Source organism: Coregonus clupeaformis, chromosome 23 (genome assembly GCF_020615455.1).
Source record: "Coregonus clupeaformis isolate EN_2021a chromosome 23, ASM2061545v1, whole genome shotgun sequence".
Classification (NCBI taxonomy): Eukaryota; Metazoa; Chordata; class Actinopteri; order Salmoniformes; family Salmonidae; genus Coregonus; species Coregonus clupeaformis.
The window spans coordinates 38,379,885-38,400,594 of NC_059214.1; the positions used below are offsets into that span (position 1 = coordinate 38,379,885).

A 20,710-nucleotide genomic window follows, 5' to 3' on the forward strand; every position below is an offset into this window, starting at 1 on the left:
ATGACTGTGTGGCCAAGCACGCCTCCAACTCAATCATCAAGTTTGCAGACAACACAACAGTAGTAATCCAGGCTCTGTCGCAGCCGGCCGTGACCGGGAGACTCATGGGCAGCGCACAATTGGCCCAGCGTCGTCCAGGGTAGGGGAGGGAATGGCCGGCAGGGATGTAGCTCAGTTGATAGAGCATGGCGTTTGCAATGCCAGGGTTGTGGGTTCGATTCCCACGGGGGGCCAGTATAAAAAAATGCACTATTCACTAACTGTAAGTCGCTCTGGATAAGAGCGTCTGCTAAATGACTAAAATGTAAATGTAAATGTAGTAGGCTTGATTACCAACAATGACGAGACCGCCTACAGTGAGGAGGTGAGGGCTCTGGGAGTGTGGTGCCAGGAAAATAACCTCTCACTCAACATCAACAAAACAAAGGAGATGATTGTGGACTTCAGGAAACAGCAGAGGGTGCACCCCCCTATCCACATCGACGGGACTGCAGTGGAGAAGGTGGAAAGCTTCAAGTTCCTTGGCGTACACACCACTGACAAACTGAAATGGTCCACCCACGCAGACAGTGTGGTGAAGAAGGCGCAACAGAGCCTCTTGAACCTCAGGAGGCTGAAGAAATTCGGCTTAGCACCTAAAACCCTAAAACCTTTACAGATGCACAATTGAGAGCATCCTGTCGGGCTGCATCACCGCCTGGTACGGCAACTGCACTGCCCGCAACTGCAGGGCTCTCCAGAGGGTGGTGCGATCTGCCGAACGCGTTACCGGGGGCAAACTACCCACCCTCCAAGACACCTACAGCACCCGATGTCACAGGAAGGCCAAAAAGATCATCAAGGACATCAACCACCCGAGCCACTGTCTGTTCACCCCGCTATCATCCAGAAGGCGAGGTCAGTACAGGTGCATCAAAGCTGGGACCGAGAGAATGCTGCCTATAGAACAGCTTCTATCTCAAGGCCATGAGACTATTAAATAGCCTAGCACTAGCACATTAGAGGCTGCTGCTGCCTATTGAAATCACTGGCCACTCAATGGAATACTAGTCACTTTAATAATGTTTACATATCTTGCACTACTCATCTCATATGTATATACTATATTCTATAGTATCTTAGTCCATGCCGCTCTGTCATTGCTTGTTCATATATGTACATATTCTTAAATTCCATTCCTTACTAGATTTGTGTGTATTGGGTATATGTTGTGAAATTGTTAGATGGGGGGGGTGTGAGTGTGTTGATTTCTTTAGGTAATGTTTTTATATACAGTGCCTTCAGAAAGTATTCATACCCCTTGACTTATTCCACATTGTTGTTACAGCCTGAATTAAAAATTGATTAAATATCCATCTACATTCACACAATACCCCATAATGAAAGTGAAAAAAATTGAGATTTTTTAGAAAATGTATTGAAAAATAAATACAGAAATACCTCATTTACATAAGTATTCGCACCCCTTTGCGATGACACCCTAAATTGAGCTCAGGTGCATCCAATTTCCTTTGATCATCCTTGAGATGTCGCTACAACTTGATTGGACATGATTTATAAATAAACACCTGTCTACACAGAACACAAATATAAATGCAACATGCAAGAATTTCAAAGATTTTACTGAGTTACAGTTCATAAGGAAATCAGTCAATTTAAATAAATTATTTAGGCCCTAATCTATGGATTTCACATGACTGGGAATACAGATATTAATCTGTTGGTCACCGATATCTTATAAAAAGGTAGGGGCGTGGTCAGAAAACCAGTCAGTATCTGGTGTGACCACAATTTGACTCATACAGCGCGACACATCTCCTTCACATAGAGTTGACCAGGCTGTTGATTGTGGCCTGTGGAATGTTGTCCCACTCCTCTTCAACGGCTGTACAAAGTTGCTGGATCTTGGCAGGAACTGGAACACGCTGTTGTACACGTCGATCCAGAGCATCCCAAACATGCTCAATGGGTGACATGTCTGGTGAGTATGCAGGCCATGAAAGAACTGGGACATTTTCAGCTGCCAGGAGTTGTGTACAGATCCTTGCGACATGGGCCGTGCATTATCATGCTGAAACATGAGGTGATGGTGGCGGATGAATGGCATGACAATGGGCTTTTGGATCTTGTCACAGTGTATCTGTGCATTCAAATTGCCATCGATAAAATGCAATTGTGTTCATTGTCCGTTGCTTATGCCTGCCCACACCATAACCATGGGGCACTATGTTCACAATGTTGACATCAGCAAACCACTCGGCCACACGTCGTCTGCCATCTGCCCAGTACACTTGAAACCGGGATTAACCCGTGACGAGCACACTTCTCCAGCGTGCCAGTGGCTATCTAAGGTGAGCATTTGCCCACTGAAGTCTGTTAACTGCATTTGCATTTGCAAACTGCAGTCAGGTCAAGACCCTGGTGAGGACGACGAGCACGCAGAAGAGCTTCCCTGTTTCTGACAGCAGATATTCTTCAGTTTCACAGTTTCATCAGCTGTCCGGGTGGCTGGTCTCAGACGATCCCGCAGGTGAAGAAGCCGGATGTGGAAGCCCTGGGCTGGCGTGGTTACATGTGGTCTGCGGTTCTGAGGCCGGTTGGACGTACTGCCAAATTCTCGAAAGCTACGTTGGAGGCGGCTTATGATAGAGAAATTAACAATTTCTCTGGCAACAGCTCTGGTGGACATTCCTGCAGTCAGCATGCCAATTGCACTTTACCTCAAAACTTGAGACATCTGTGGCATTTTGTTGTGTGATAAACTGCACATTTTAGATTGGCCTTTTATTGTCCCCAGCACAAGGTGCAGCTGTGTAATGATCATGCCGTTTAATCAGCTTCTTGATATGCCACACCTGTCAGGTGGATGGATTATCTTTGCAAATGAGAAATGCTCACCAAAAGGGATGTAAACAAACTTGGCAACAAAATTCGACAGAAATAAGCTTTTTGTGCCTATGGAAAATGGGACCAACACTTTACATGTTGCGTTTATATTTTTGTTCAGTGTATATAGTATATACACCTGGGTGCCAGGTAGCCTAGCGGTCAAGAGCGTTGGGCCAGTAACCGAAAGGTCGCTGGTTCAAATCCCTGAGCCGGCAACGTGGAAAAAATCTGCCGTTCTGCCCTTGAGCAAGGCCTTTAACCCCCAACAACAACTGCTCCCCGGGCGCCGATGACGTCGATTAAGGCAGCCCCCCGCACCTCTCGGATTCAGAGAGTTGGGTTAAAAGCGCAAGACACATTTCGGTTGAATGCATTCAGTTGTGCAACTGACTAGGTATCCCCCTTTCCTTCCCTAAAACAATTTCTAGAGTGTTGAAAGTTTCCAAGAGCACATCATTGGGAAATATGGAACTACCCAGACTCTGCCTAGAACTGGCCGTCTGACCAAACTGAGTAATCGGGCTAGAAGGACCTTGGTCAGGGAGGTGAGATGGGAGAACCTTCCAGAAGGATAAAAGTCTTTACAGCACTTCACCAATCTGTGCTTCATGGGAGAGTAGCCAGACGGAAGCCACTCCTCAGAAAAAGGCACATGACAGCACGCATGGAGTTTGCAAAAAGGCACATGAAAGAGCAGAAGGCAACATTTTGTGGTCTGATGAGAATTTCTTTTCACAATTTGGCCTGAATGCAAAGCACTATGTCTGGAGAAAACCCAGCTCAGCTCATCACCCATCTAACACCATCCCTACCGTGAAGCATGGTGGTGGCAGCATCATGCGATGGGGACGCTTTTCAGCAGCAAGGACTGGGAGACTGGTAAGAATAGAGGGAACAATGAATGGAGTCAAATACAGGCAAATCCTTGATGAGAACCTGCTTCAGAGTGCAAACAACCTTAGACTGGGGCGAATATTTACGTTCCAACAAGACAATGACCCCAAGCATACAGCCAAAGCAATGCTGGAATGGCTTCAGAACAAGAATGTGAAAGTCCTTGAGTGACCCAGCCAAAGCCCAGACTTATACCCAAGAAGACTCAAAGCTGTAATCGTAGCCAAAAGGTGCTTCTACAAAGGATTGATTCGGGTGTGAATAACATTTCTAAAAACGTGTTTTCACTTACATTATGGGGTATTGTGTGTAGATGGGTGCGGTTTTTTGGGGGATTTAATCCATTTTGATTTCAGGCTGTAACGCAAAATGTGGAATAAGTCAAGGGGTATGAATACTTTCTGAAGCAACTGTATGTCCAGTCAATCTCTATGCCAAAAATTATTAAGAGCTGATCAATTGAACACATTTGATTCATGCAATGTGTAAAAAACAGTAACCCCATGTGTCCAAAGACTAAATACAGTAAAATATCAGAAACTCACATTGTAGACAAACGCCTTGGTCGATTTAAAAAATGTCTTCAGATTAGTTTTTTGTATTTTCTCAATGGCAGTATTAATCTGACCATTTTTGTACCCCCTCTCCTTAAATGTTCTTTGCATTTCAGAGTCTTTGATGGTTCCAAACTTCTTCCATTTAAGAATTATGGAGGCCACTGTGTTTTTGGGGACCTTCAATACTGCAGACATTTTTTGGTACCCTTCCCAAGATCTGTGCCTCGACACAATCCTGTCTCGGAGCTCTACGGACAATTCCTTCGACCTTATGGCTTGGTTTTTGCTCTGACATGCACTGTCAACTGTGGGACCTTATATAGACAGGTGTCTAATCATGTCCAATCAATTTAATTTACCACAGGTGGACTCTAATCAAGTTGTAGAAACATCAAGGATGATCAATGGAAACAGGACGCACCGGAGCTGAATTTCGAGTCTCATAGCAAAGGGTCTGAATACTTATGTAAATGTGATATTTCAGTTTTTTATTTGCAAAAATGTCTAAAACTTGTTTTATGGGGTATTGTCTGTAGATTGATGAGGAAAATGTTGTACTTTATCCATTTTAGAATAAGGCTGTAAGGTAACAAAATGTGGAAAAGGGAAAGGAGTCTGAATACTTTCCGAATGCACTGTGTACACCGAATGAACAAAACATTAGGAACACCTTCCTAATATTGAGTTGCACACCCTTTTGCCCTCAAAACAGCCTCAATTTATCAGGGCATGGGACTCTACAACAAGGTGTCGAAAGCGTTCCACAGGAATGCTGGCCCATGTTGACTCCAATTCTTCCCACAGTTGTGTCAAGTTGGCTGGATGTCCTTTGGATGGTGGACCATTCTTGATAAACACGCTAAACTCAAGTGTGAAAAAACCCAGCAGAGTTTCAGTTCTTGTCACACTCAAACCGGTGCGCCTGGCACCTACTACCATACCCCGTTCAAAGGCACTTACATATTTTGTCTAATGGCACACATTCACTTTCCATGTCTCAAGGCTTAAAAGTCTCCTCCCCTTCATCTACACTGATTGAAGTGCATTTAACAAGTAACATCAATAAGGGATCATAGCTTTCACCTGGATTCACCTGGTCAGTCTATGTCATGGAAAGAGCAGGTGTTCCTAATGTTTTGTGCACTCAGTGTATAAGTCCACCTCCGTAGCTAGCCTACTGGCATCAGTAATAGTATGTATATTGGGAGGGTGAATCATTTTCTCCCCAAAAGTTTACAGTGTAGATTTGGGAGGCTGGTCCGGCTGGGCCTGATCTTGCATGACTGGGGAATCAATGGGATGTTCATCAGTCTCATGGAATGTAGAATCCTCTTCGCCATATCTTCCCTCCAGAATACTCTGGACCACGTTGATCACCTTCCTATTTAATACTATTTCCATGTGGGGCATAGACCTGAATTCCTTGACATGGACAGGCTGTGCTTGCTTCCCTATCCAGCGTTTACATAGACCCATGCTAAGACTGTCCACTGTATCATCCCCATCAGCATACACATAGTCTATGGGGTCTGCATTTGGGAACTGGTCGTCATAAATATAAGTAACCGGTGTGGGCAGCCCCACACCATAGAAGCAGTATATCTCAACACCAGGAGGGGGCAGACCAGCTGTCAGGTTTCTGGTATCTTCCCACATGAACCAGCCATCCTCAAAGTCAATGTCTTTAAAGAAGCGCTGGTAGTCCTGGCGGGTATAGTTGAATGATGGCGTGGAGATGAAGACGTGGTCTGCAGGCCAGGCCTCTTCAAATGGAAGCATCCAGGGGTTTGTGGTGGTCATCCGCTGCTGCTCCCGGATCTTGATGTTGGACACCAGTGGGATGCCAAGATTTTCACCTGCGGAGACAATTGTTATCATTTCATATCAATTATTTTATCTTGGCAATCTCCAGCCAATGTGTGACTCGCCAAAGTAATCCAGACAAACCTGACCTACCACCCTTTCAAGAAAATGAAGATGTGGGCAAGGCGGTCCGGTATGGCGTCCCGGCAAAATAAATAGTGGGGGCTCTTTTGGTGTTTTGTGTAACAGATGTCGCTTTCCATTCACCACTTTTTGGAGGCTGGAAATATGTTGCGAGGGGATGAACGTGCACAGATAGCCTAGTAGAGAAGCTCTTAAGTGATTGTTTGACAATCAGATAAAAACATGACTGGTTGTGTTTATGCCACAATACATTTTAAAAGTTAAATTACAAATCTTTACAACTAGGCCCACAGAGATCCTATTGAATTAACAGGGATTCTATATGTAATTCTATGATTAGGTGCATATATAGAAGGTCCCGTACTGGGAAATAAATTAATTCTACTTTCACCCGCAAGTCAAATTTTTTTTAGCAATATGAAGTGACTACTGTCAATGTGATCTACTTCAACCCGGTTATCAGGTTCTGTCAAGTATATCATGTTTCTACTATGGGGGAGGTTGTTCAATCTGTCCACCAAATTGTGACATACAGTACCTGATGCTAGCACTCGAAGGGTCTTGACTGCCCCACCCCAGGGTGCTCCAAGTGAAATGAAGCCTTTGATGTATTGGTCTTTCCAAGCCTGGGTCTGCTGATATAAGAAGTAGAGGACATAATTGCTTCCCATGCTGTGTCCCAGGAGGTAAAGTGGTTGTTGATACTGTTCGTACATATCCTCAACCAGCTTCTTCAGTCGTGCAAAGTATTCCTCCTGCTCGTCTAATAAGGTGAGACAAATAGGAACATTCACATTATGTGTAAGCATGTGTGCACAAACAATGAATGAGTTGCACTACAGGAAAGTGATTTTCAGTTGGATGGTGTGTGTGTGTCCATGATGTCACTTACTTGGAGCTACTCTGAAGTCATATGGTGCTGCTCGGACAGCCTCATTGCGGACATATCCCATGTTGACCAAATGTGTAACCATATTATTAAAATAACCTGGAAAAGGAAAGATTTCATTCAATGAAATCATAATCAAAAAGAAAACATAAGAAAAAATGGCCTCATTATGGTTGTTCTCACCTGACAGCTTGTTTTTGTCCAAGAACTCAACAGTATATGTCTGTCCAAAACCAGGCACTCTCACAGACACCCCTGCAGAATTGGATGACTTGCGAGTTGTCCTATTGTATACAATTCTGTAGCAGGAAATATGCAGTATGTACAGAATGTTATTGCATAAGGAAATGAACCCAACCACTAAAATGCTGAGCACTCAATATCAAACTTGTGAAAATAGAGTTGTGGTTGTATGCGTCGCTCTTCTATTACAGTGCATTATTTATTGATACAACAATGAACAATTAGCAAATGCTCCCTAAGAGTTACAATGATTGAATTAATCATAAGATCTAAACATAATTATTTTGACATGGATCATATTCATTCTCCCCCTCACCTTATATTATCGATCCAACAGTCAATCCCAATTGGCATGAACATATTCAGGTCAATCCAAAGTGTGAAAAAGTCATCTGTCTTTTTGTAGCACATCCAATGCACACGGCTTGGCTTGTCAATCTTTGCTTCAAGCTGGTTTCCTGCAGTCCCAGGCACTGGTAAAAAAAAGTAGTAAAATGTTAAAATTTAGAAGCCAGGGGCCTCATCTATAAACATAGCGTAAATTTCACACTAAATATCTGTATGCACCATTTCTGAAATGTCTGTGCATGTACAAATATATGAGATTTATAAATCAGACCGGTCATAAAACTGCGTGTGTGAACGAGCATTATAACTCCGTTTGAAAAACGCCCTCCTTTTATGGTGACACAAACCAGGTTTCCATCAAACCTTTCTATGCGAGTAAAGTACAGTGCCTTGCAAAAGTATTCATCCCCCTTAGCATTTTTCCTATTTTGTTGCATTACAACCTGTAATTTAAATGAATTTTTATTTGGATTTCATGTAATGGACATACACAAAATAGTCCAAATTGGTGAAGTGAAAAAAATAAAAAATTTCAAAAAATGCTAAAAAATAAATAACAGAAAAATGGTAAGTTCATACACTACCGTTCAGAAGTTTGGGGTCACTTAGAAATGTCCTTGTTTTCGAAAGAAAAGCAATTTTTTTGTCCATTAAAATAACATCAAATTGATCAGAAATACAATGTAGACATTGTTAATGTTGTAAATGGCTATTGTAGCTGGAAACGGCTGATTTTTTACGGAATATCTACATATGCGTACAGAGACCCATTATCAGCAACCATCAGTCCTGTGTTCCAATGGCACGTTGTGTTTTCTAATCCAAGTTTATCATTTTAAAAAGGCTAATTGATTACTAGAAAACCATTTTGCAATTACGTTAGCACAGCTGAAAACTGTTGCGCTGATTAAAGAAGCAAAGAAAGAGCCATATCTCAGACTGGCCAATAAAAAGAAAAGATTAAGATGGGCAGTCTGAGATATGGCTTTTTCTTTGCAGCTCTGCCTAGAAGGTCAGCATCCAGGAGTCGCCTCTTCACTGTTGACGTTGAGACTGGTGTTTTGCGGGTACTATTTAATGAAGCTGCCAGTTGAGGACCTGTGAGGTGCCTGTTTCTCAAACTAGATACTAATGTATTTGTCCTCTTGCTCAGTTGTGCACCGGGGCCTCCCACTTCTCGTTCTATTCTGGTTAGAGCCAGTTTGCGCTGTTCTGTGAAGGGAGTAGTACACAGCGTTGTACGAGATCTTCAGTTTCTTGGCAATTTTTCGCATGGAATAGCCTTCATTTCTCAGAACAAGAATAGACTGACGACTTTTAGAAGAAAGTTATTTGTTTCTGGCCATTTTGAGCCAGTATTCGAACCCACAATTGCTGATGCTCCAGATACTCAACTACTCTCAAGGCCAGTTTTATTGCTTCTTTAAATCAGTACAACAGTTTTCAGCTGTGCTAACATAATTGCAAAAGGGTTTTCTAATGATCAATTAGCCTTTTAAAATGATAAACTTGGATTAGCAAACACAACGTGCCATTGAAACACAGGACTGATGGTTGCTGATAATGGGCCTCTGTACGCCTATGTAGATATTCCATAAAAATCTGCAGTTTCCAGCTACAATAGCCATTTACAACATTAACAATGTCTACACTATTTCTGATCAATTTGATGTTATTTTAAATGGACGAAAACAAATACATTTCTAAGTGACCCCAAACTTTTGAACGGTAGTGCATGTTTTCACCCCCTTTGCTATGAAACCCCTAAATAAGATCTGGTGCAACCAATTACCTTCAGAAGTCACAGAATTAGTTTAATAGTCCACCTGTGTGCAATCTAAGTGTCACATGATCTCAGTATATATATACACACACACACACACACACACCTGTTCTGAAAGGCCCCAGAGTCTGCAACACCACTAAGCAAGCGGCACCATGAAGACCAAGGAGCTCTCCAAACAGGTCAGGGACAAAGTTGTGGAGAAGTACAGATCAGGGTTGGGTTATAAAAAAATATCAGAAACTTTGAACATCCCACGGAGCACCATTAAATCCATTATTAAAAAATTGAAAGAATATGGCACCACAACAAACCTGCCAAGAGAGGGCCGCCCACCAAAACTCACAGACCAGGTAAGGAGGGCATTAATCAGAGAGGCAACAAAGAGACCAAAGAAAACCCTGAAGGAGCTGCAAAGCTCCACAGCGGAGATTGGAGTATCTGTCCATAGGACCACTTTAAGCCGTACACTCCACAGAACTGGGCTTTACGGAAGAGTGGCCAGAAAAAAGCCATTGCTTAAAGAAAATAATAAGCAAACACGTTTGGTGTTCGCCAAAGGCATGTGGAAGACTCCCCAAACATATGGAAGAAGGTACTCTGGTCAGATGAGACTAAAATTGAGCTTTTTGGCCATCAAGGAAAACGCTATGTCTGGCGCAAACCCAACACGTCTCATCACCCCGAGAACACCATCCCCACAGTGAAGCATGGTGGTGGCAGCATCATGCTGTGGGGATTTATTTCTAATCGGCAGGGACTGGGAAACTGGTCAGAATTGAAGGAACGATGGATGGCACTAAATACAGGGAAACCTGTTTCAGTCTTCCAGAGATTTGAGACTGGGACGGAGGTTCACCTTCCAGCAGGACAATGACCCTAAGCATACTGCTAAAGCAACACTCGAGTGGTTTAAGGGGAAACATTTAAATGTATTGGAATGGCCTAGTCAAAGACCTCAATCCAATTGAGAATCTGTGGTATGACTTAAAGATTGCTGTACACCAGCGGAACCCATCCAACTTGAAGGAGCTGGAGCAGTTTTGCCTTGAAGAATGGGCAATAATCTCAGTGGCTAGATGTGCCAAGCTTATAGAGACATACCCCAAGAGACTTGCAGCTGTAATTGCTGCAAAAGGTGGCTCTACAAAGTATTGACTTTGGGGGGGTGAATAGTAATGCACGCTCAAGTTCTGTTTTGTCGTCTTATATCTTGTTTGTTTCACAAGAAAAAATATTTTGCATCTTCAAAGTGGTAGGTATGTTGTGTAAATCAAATGATACAAACCCCCAAAAAAATCCATTTTAATTCCAGGTTGTAAGGTAACAAAATAGGAAAAATGCCAAGGGGGGGTGAATATTTTCGCAAGCAACTGTACATGTCGGACAAAAAATGTAATGACGGCCTGATGGAAACCATTTTTTTCGTTTAACTTTCCAAATGTCGATAAATCAAAATACACTAGACAAGGTGGGATCTTTTTGTGTCAGTAAAATAAATTGTGAGGAAATGTCGGTGGAAACGCTTATGCGCAAATATTGATTTAATAACTATCATATCGAAGTAAACTTGGAGTCGCGCGATGACATGTGTGGTCCTCCCACTACACTCGTCGGGAAAGCATGCAGTTTATTAGGCTACTGATGAAATAAATTGTGATGAACTTCAGGGTGGTGAAAGTGCAAGGTTATGAGCTTGATTATCCTTTACAATTATGTTATTCCGGTGACATGATTAACGACGCTTGACTGCTGTTTGACAAATAAAAATCCATAATAATCTCATCATGTTGACTAGCCTACCCGCACAGCATACAGTGGGGAAAAAAAGTATTTAGTCAGCCACCAATTGTGCAAGTTCTCCCACTTAAAAAGATGAGAGGCCTGTAATTTTCATCATAGGTGCACGTCAACTATGACAGACAAAATGAGAAGAAAAAAAATCCAGAAAATCACATTGTAGGATTTTTAATGAATTTATTTGCAAATTATGGTGGAAAATAAGTATTTGGTCAATAACAAAAGTTTCTCAATACTTTGTTATATACCCTTTGTTGGCAATGACACAGGTCAAATGTTTTCTGTAAGTCTTCACAAGGTTTTCACACACTGTTGCTGGTATTTTGGCCCATTCCTCCATGCAGATCTCCTCTAGAGCAGTGATGTTTTGGGGCTGTCGCTGGGCAACATGGACTTTCAACTCCCCCAAAGATTTTCTATGGGGTTGAGATCTGGAGACTAGCTAGGCCACTCCAGGACCTTGAAATGCTTCTTACGAAGCCACTCCTTCATTGCCCGGGCGGTGTGTTTGGGATCATTGTCATGCTGAAAGACCCAGCCACGTTCATCTTCAATGCCCTTGCTGATGGAAGGAGGTTTTCACTCAAAATCTCACGATACATGGCCCCATTCATTCTTTCCTTTACACGGATCAGTCGTCCTGGTCCCTTTGCAGAAAAACAGCCCCAAAGCAAGATGTTTCCACCCCCATGCTTCACAGTAGGTATGGTGTTTTTTGGATGCAACTCAGCATTCTTTGTCCTCCAAACACAACGAGTTGAGTTTACCAGAAAGTTCCATTTTGGTTTCATCTGACCATATGACATTCTCCCAATCCTCTTCTGGATCATCCAAATGCACTCTAGCAAACTTCAGACGGGCCTGGACATGTACTGGCTTAAGCAGGGGGACACGTCTGGCACTGCAGGATTTGAGTCCCTGGCGGCGTAGTGTGTCACTGATGGTAGGCTTTGTTACTTTGGTCCCAGCTCTCTGCAGGTCATTCACTAGGTCCCCCGTGTGGTTCTGGGATTTTTGCTCACCGTTCTTGTGATCATTTTGACCCCACGGGGTGAGATCTTGCGTGGAGCCCCAGATTGAGGGAGATTATCAGTGGTCTTGTATGTCTTCCATTTCCTAATAATTGCTCCCACAGTTGATTTCTTCAAACCAAGCTGCTTACCTATTGCAGATTCAGTCTTCCCAGCCTGGTGCAGGTCTACAATTTTGTTTCTGGTGTCCTTTGACCGCTCTTTGGTCTTGGCCATAGTGGAGTTTGGAGTGTGACTGTTTGAGGTTGTGGACAGGTGTCTTTTATACTGATAACAAGTTCAAACAGGTGCCATTAATACAGGTAACGAGTGGAGGACAGAGGAGCCTCTTAAAGAAGAAGTTACAGGTCTGTGAGAGCCAGAAATCTTGCTTGTTTGTAGGTGACCAAATACTAATTTTCCACCATAATTTGCAAATAAATTCATTAAAAATCCTACAATGTGATTTTCTGGATTTTTTTTTCTCAAATTTGTCTGTCATAGTTGACGTGTACCTATGATGAAAATTACAGGCCTCTCATCTTTTTAAGTGGGAGAACTTGCACAATTGGTGGCTGACTAAATACTTTTTTCCCCCACTGTATGTTTTTGGCTAGAACACACGTGCCAAAATCACAGTTTTTGTAACAAAACTATCTGTAGAGTGTAAAATCCGATAGAAACACATTTAACTTTAGATTTATCTTGCTTGGTGGGCAAAACTTAAAAACGCCACCTGCTGGAGGGTGATAGATTTTCAGCCGAGTTGGGCCTCTCCCTCTCTGATGAGACCAACAAATGTCTACAGGTTCTTCTACTTCAGGATTTGATTGGCGGATCGGATCCAACTTTTAGGTGCATACACGGCCACGTCTACAGGTTGCACACATACCATTTGAGACGCAAAAATATGACGCGCTCAAAACTACTTGGAATTCAGAAAAATACCAGGTAAAATCATATGACGTCAGTGATCTTCAGGTCAGAAAGTCGGAGCTGTAGAAAGAGGCCAGAGTTCCCGAGTTGGAATTCCGAGTTGGATGACTGGGGTCCCAGTTTTTTTCAAAGCACTGAAGTCGGAAGTTGGAGAATTCCGAGTTCCCAGCTGTTTTGAACGCGGCAATACCATCTGAGACTCACGCGCATGCGCGTTGAGGTTCGCAGACCACGCAGAGTCAACGCTCAATCTGCAGCTGGATGCTTCTCAGGAATGCATCGGAGTTTGTAGAATAAAAGCCAATTTATGCTTAATCTGAAAATATGGTCGGAGGCTTCGAATGGAGGGTGTGACGCAATTGTGGAGCCTCTGGAGGCATGCCAAATCGAGCTCCGTGCAACTTTCACATTTTGTAACAATGCGGAGGGCTCCGCATTGACATGATTGGTTGACGGTAGGTGGGGGCGGTATGTCCTGTATAAACACAAACTCACTTCCTTCACAACTTCTGTCACAATACCTCTGCTCTGCTAACCGCAAGAAGTATGAAAGCCCTAACGTCTGCAGAGGCTGTGTCACAGTAAATGCTGTACGGCCACTTTAGAGGGCGGATTGACCATGCATAGCCTTTAAAAGCCAATTTATGCTTGCTACGGAAATGTGGTCGGAGGCATTGTATGGAGGGTGTAACTCAATTGTGCAGCATCCGTAGGCATGCAGAGGTCAAATCAAGCTCCGTACCGCATCGCTTTCAACTCCCAAGTGTTGTAACAATGCGGAGGGCTCCGTATAGCTCCGCATTGACATGATTGATTGATGGTAGGTGGTGGTGGGAGGTCCTGTATAAACAATCTCACTTCCTTGACAACTTCCTTCACAACAGCTCTGCGAAGCGCAAAAAGTACAGTACCAGTCAAAAGTTTGGACACACCTACTCATTCCAGGGTTTTTCTTTATTTTTACTATTTTCTACATTGTAGAATAATAGTGACGACATCAAAAGTATGAAATAACACATATGGAATCATGTAGTAACCTAAAAAGTGTTAAACAAACCAAAATATATTTTATATTTAAAATTCTTCAAAGTAACCACCCTTTGCCTTGATGACAACTTTGCACACTCTTGGCATTCTCTCAACCAGCTTCATGAAGTAGACACCTGGAATGCATTTTAATTAAAAGTTCATTTGTGGAATTTCTTTCCTTCTTAAAATGTGTTTGAGCCAATCAGTTGTGTTGTGACAAGGTAGGGGGGTTTACAGAAGATAGCCCTATTTGGTAAAAGACCAAGTCCATATTATGGCAAGAACAGCACAAATAAGCAAAGAAAAACGACAGTCCATCATTACTTTAAGACATGAAGGTCAGTCAATACGGAACATTTCAAGAACTTTGAACGTTTCTTCAAGTGCAGTCGCAAAAACCATCAAGCGCTATGATAAAACTGGCTCTCATGAGGACCGCCACAGGAATGGAAGACCCAGAGTTACCTCTGCTGCAGAGGATTAGTTCATTCGAGTTACCAGGCTCAGAAATTGCAGCCCAAATAAATGCTTCACAGAGTTCAAGTAACAGACATCTCAACATCAACTGTTCAGAGGGGACTGCGTGAATCAGGCCTTCATGGTCGAATTTCTGAAAAGAAACCACTACTAAAGGACACCAATAAGAAGAAGAGACTTGCTTGGGTCAAGAAACACGAGCAATGAACATTAAACCGGTGGAAATCTGTCCTTTCGTCCAAATTTGTGATTTTTGGTTCCAACCGCCGTGTCTTTGTGAGACGCAGAGTAGGTGAACGGATGATCTCTGCGTGTGTGGTTCCCACCGTGAAACATGGAGGAGGAGGTGTGATGGTGGTTTGCTGGTGACACTGTCTGTGATTTATTTAGAATTCAAGGCACACTTAACCAGTATGGCTACCACAGCATTCTGCAGCGATACGCCATCACATCCGGATTGCACTTAGTGGGACTATCATTTATTTTTCAACAGGACAATGACCTAACACACCTCCAGGCTGTGTAAGGGCTATTTGCCCAAGAAAGAGAGTGATGGAGTGCTGTATCAGATGACCTGGCCTCCACAATCACCCGACCTCAACCCAACTGAGATGGTTTGGGATGAGTGCTCAGCATATATGGGAACTCCTTCAAGACTGTTGGAAAAGCATTCCAGGTGAAGCTGGTTGAGAGAATGCCAAGAGTGTGCAAAGCTGTCATCAAGGCAAAGGGTGGCTACTTTGAAGAATCTAAAATATTTTGATTTGTTTAGCACTTTTTGGGGTTACTACATGATTCAATGTGTTTTATTTCATAGTTTTGATGTCTTCACTATTATTCTACAATGTAGAAAATAGTAAAAATAAAGAAAAACCCTGGAATGAGTAGGTGTGTCCAAACTTTTGACTGGTACTGTATACGTTTGCTCTGACTTCTGCGGAGGCCGCATCGCAGTAAATGCTGTACGGCGACTGCAGACACCGGATTGACCATGCAGCACCTTTCACAAGCTTGATGTAGTCATTGCATGCAAGGAATATGGGACCAAATACACTACATGACCAAAAGTATGTGGACACCTGCTCATCGAACATCTCATTCCAAAATCATGGCCATTAATATGGAGTTGGTCTCTCCTTTGCTGCTATAACAGCCTCCACTCTTCTGGTGGAGGCTGATGTTGGGTGATTAGGCCTGGCTTTGCAGTTGGCGTTCCAATTCATCCCAAAGGTGTTCGATAGGGTTGAGGTCAGGCCTCTGTGCAGGCCAGTGAAGTTCTTCCACACCGATCGACAAACCATTTTTGTATGGACCTCGCCTTGTGCACGGGGGCATTGTCATGCTGAAACAGGAAAGGCCATTCCCAAACTGTTGCCACAAAGTTGGAAGCACAGAATTATCTAGAATGTCATTGTATGCTGTGGCATTAAGATTTCCCTTCACTGGAACTAAGGGGCCTAGCCCGAACCATGAAAAACAGCCCCAGACCATTATTCCTCCTCCACCAAACCTTACAGTTGGCACTATGCAGTCGGGCAGGTAGCGTCCTCCTGGCATCCGCCAAACCCAGATTCGTCCGTCGGACTGTCAGATGGTGAAGTGTGATTAATCACTCCAGAGAACGCGATTCCACTGCTCCAGAGGTCAATGGCGGAAAGCTTTACACCACTCCAGCCGCCTCTTGGCATTGTGCATGGTGATCTTAGGCTTGTGTGCGGCTGCTCGGCCATGGAAACCCTTTCATGAAGCTCCCGACGAACAGTTCTTGTGCTGACGTTGCTTCCAGAGGCAGTTTGGAACTCGGTAGTGAGTGTTGCAACCGCGGTCCCGTTCTGTGAGCTTGTGAGGCCTACACTTCCCAGCTGAGCCATTGTTGCTCCTAGACGTTTCCACTTCACAATAACAGCACTTACAGTTGACCAGGGCAGCTCTAGCAGGGCAGAAATTTGACAAACTGACTTTTTGGAAAAGTGGCATCCTATGACGGTGCCCTGTTGAAAGTCAGAGCTCTTCAGTAAGGCCATTCTACTGCCAATGTTTGTCTATGGAGATTGCATTGCTGTGTGCTCGATTTTATATACAGTGCTGCTTGAAAGTATGTGAACCCCTTGTGCAATTACAGATTTTTTCAGTTTTAACCATGAAATCTTCATTTAATCAGAACCAGTCTTTTTGATCTGACATAACAGGATTATATTTGCCAATACCATATGTTGGTGTAGAGGAAATCATGCGTGTAGTAGAAAAACAAAATTAAAAAGGAATTAGTGCAGGTGCAAAAATAAGTGAACCCCAAGTTGCATTGGTTAATTCAAGTAGGTAAGTAGAATAAGGTGGGTAAATAATTAGCTACCAAATGAACCAATCAAAGGAGAGATCGTTAGGAAAGAGTTTGGGTGGGACTCTGATAAATAGAGATAAGAAACCAGGTCAGTTTGGCGTTACCCATCCAGGTGTATGCACAGCACACCATGCCGAGAGGAAAGGACATCAGGACGAGGGTAGTGAGAGCACATCAGTCTGGAGAAGGCTATAAAATCATCTCAAAAAGATTTGAGCTCCATCAGTCCACTGAGGCAAATAATGTACAACTGGAGAGCATTTAACATGACAGGAACTAGGCCTAGAAGTGGACACTCTTCCAAAATATCCCCAAGAACAATAATAAATCAGGTAAAAGCCAACCCAAACATATCTAGAGATTTGCAGACCTCCCTTGCTTCATCTCAGGTAACTGTGCATGCTTCAACAATAAGAAAAACACTGAATTGAAATGCCATTCATGGGAGGGTTGCTAGGAAGAAGCCTTTGCTGTCAAAAAACGTAACTTTGCGAGCGACCACCTGGACAAACCTGAAGGTTTCAGGAAGTCCGTTCTCTGGACCGATGAGTCCAAAATTGACCTTTTGTGTCACAATCAACACCGCTATGTTTGGCGAAAACCCAACACTGCCTACCACCAAAATAACCTTATCCCAACAGCCAAGCATGGTGGTGGGAATGTCAAGATCTGGGGCTGCTTTTCCTCCTCTGGACCTGGACGACTCCACATCATTAAGGGAACCATGATTTCTGAGGTATACCAGGAGATTCTTGAACAGAACATCAGGCCATCGGTCAAGGAGCTAAAGCTGGGTGAAAATGGGTCTTCCAACAAGACAACGACCCAAAGCATTCAAGCAAATCTACCAAAGAATGGCTCAGGGGAAAGATTGTGTTTTGGCCAAGTCAAAGTCCTGATCTAAATCCAATCGAGATGCTATGGCAGTTAAAATATATAATTTTTGTTTCTGTGTAACGTGTACACTGGGAAGCAAGTACAGGGAGTGAATGTAATAATAAATGAAACATGGAACAAAACAAGAGTAGTGTACAGCCGTGAAACACAGGAACATAATCAGTAACGCCTCGGGAAAGAACTTACCACCAAGGGAGTAACAGATTTAGGGAAGGTAATCAGGGAGGTGATGGAGTCCAGGTGCGCGTAATAGTGAGTGAACTGGCGACAGCGAGCGCCAGAGAGGAGGAGAGGGAGTAGACGTGACATTCTGTCATTTACTAGGAATGTCTTTATTACGAATTGGGGTTTAGATAAGGATTTTATGTATAATAATGACCAGCCCTGTAGGGTTCACATACTTTCAAGCAGCACTGTATATGTCAGCAACGGGGTGTGGCTGAAATGGCCGGATCCACTAATTTGAAGGCGTGTCTAAATACTTTTGTATATGTAGTGTACTAAACTTGACAACTTTAATACAACTTTATTGCAATGATTAATCTAGAGGTTCACATACTTTTTCCGACAAAGAAATGTAAATTTGGGATCAATTTACTCAAATAAATGAAAAAGAACAATTAGTGTTTAAACCAGGTTCACTTTATCTATTACTAGAACTTATCTGAAGATCTGATCACATTTTTGGTCAAATTTATGCAGAAATACCAAAAATGCTAAAGGTTACAAACTTTCTCTCACCACTGTATATCACTGGCCCAGCCAGGACCATACGATTTAATTAACATTCACACCAACATCTGTTACTGAGTTCAAGGACCTAAAATCGTCATATACCATAGAAAACTGCCTGGAACTTGCTTCTTGTTCCAGGTAGAGAATCGACCTGTCTTGTGAAATACATTTTGGACTTTCAGTATACAAGAAACCAAACGGATAGCCAATTACAATCATATAAAACTTACATTGAATTCCATGAGATATGAGACGTTGTAATAGGACTATCACAGCAAACTAATCAAGAAAAAGAAATCTGCTCACCTATAAGAACCGGCGGAGTGCTATTGTTTGGCACTTTGTTTTGAGTTTTGAAATTTGATGGAAAGACATCGAAGAGCCAAAATCCAGCAGATTGCTGTAGCGCAAGCAATACTATAAGGAGCACGGTACAGCAGTGCGGGTATCCCATTCTGTCCAAATCTTTATCGTGTCAATGCTAACAGAGTTGTCTCTCACTAGGTCCGGGGAACGATAACTGGGCTGTATTCATTCCGCCAAACAGTTGCAACTAAAACGAGGGTTTCTATTGGACAAATTCATTTAGGTCCCGCCCCGTTTGCTTCCGTTTTAAGAAACGTTTTGCAACAGAATCGGCGGAATGAATATACCCCTGGCCTATTATAAACGGGTTGTTTGGTTCCTCGATGCTGATTGGTTGATAGTAAGGAGGTAAATTAGTTATTTACCACAATCCCTGTTAACGGTTCCATTTGAATTATCAATGCGCATCCGCTGTCCCACAGCCAATTCAGAAACTTAAATCTCCCCTGGAAAAAAGCATCTAAACAATATTTCCCCATGCTACTTGGCTAGCATTTGGTTTGAACAGTCGGGGTGTCTAAACCTTGTCTGCCTCCGACCTGTGTAGTTTTTTTTGCGAACTACACCATGCCATGCATAGAGAATGAATGTGACAGACTGACAGCTTCTGAGCCATGTGAATTCATTTATCAGGATCATTATGATGGATAATTTAAAAGAAATGGCAATAGAAAGAAACAAAGGTAAAACAAACGAAAATGCACATAGTTTGCTGTAATTTTAGCTGCTTGATGTGAGTTAACTTTAGTATGCTAGCTAGCAATGTAGAAGGGTCTTAGCTTCTATAGCCACAAAGTCATAAACCCCGCCCATTTTATACAATTTATCTTCTTAAAAATGTATTTTAAACCTAACCTTAACCACACTGCTAACCTTATGCCTAACCCTAAATTAAGACCAAAAAGCTAATTGTGTAGCCAAATCTGACTTTGTGGCTATAGAAGCTAGTGGAAACCATTGAGTAGTAGCTCCTGCATAGCTACAAAGCAACCAGTGGGTACCCGTAATTCAGGGCAGGTGGGGCAGACATATTTTTTTAATGTAATTTTTTTTGCCTGTCTTGCATGTTATTTTGGCATTAATACCTGTCACATATCCGTTTGCAGGTAGGGGTAACGTGACTATGCATAGATAATAAACAGTGAGTAGCAGCAGTGTAAAAACAGGGGGGGTGTCAATGTAAATAGTCCGGGTGGCCATTTGATTAATTGTTCAGCAGTCATATGGCTTGGGGGTAGAAGCTGTTAAGGAGCCTTTTGGACCTAGACTTGGTGCTCCGGTACCGCTTGCCGTGTGGTTGGTAGCAGAGAGAACAGTCTATGACTTGGGTGACTTGGGCCTTCCTCTGACACTGCCTAGTATATAGGTCCTGGATGGCAGGAAGCTTGGCCCCAGTGATGTACTGGGCCGTACGCACTACCCTCTGTTGCGCCTTACGGTCGGATGCCGAGCAGTTGCCATACCAGACAGTGATGCAACCGGTCAGGATGCTCTCGATGGTGCAGCTGTAGAACTATTTGAGGATCTGGGGACCCATGCCAAATCTTTGCAGTCTCCTGAGGGGGGAAA

General features: G+C 43.0%; 1 protein-coding gene across 1 annotated transcript; it reads right to left on the bottom strand.

The window, feature by feature from the left end:
* Positions 1-5,418: 5,418 nt before the first annotated feature.
* LOC121536317 (phosphatidylcholine-sterol acyltransferase-like) lies at positions 5,419-19,300 on the bottom strand. The gene is made up of 6 exons (XM_041843593.2): positions 19,082-19,300; positions 7,736-7,892; positions 7,360-7,475; positions 7,180-7,275; positions 6,826-7,050; positions 5,419-6,196 (listed from the first exon to the last, which is right to left on the bottom strand). The coding sequence occupies exons 1-6, from the start codon at positions 19,227-19,229 to the stop codon at positions 5,574-5,576; spliced, it is 1,365 nt and encodes a 454-aa protein (XP_041699527.1). The 5' UTR covers positions 19,230-19,300; the 3' UTR covers positions 5,419-5,573.
* Between the last annotated feature and the right edge of the window lie 1,410 nt (positions 19,301-20,710).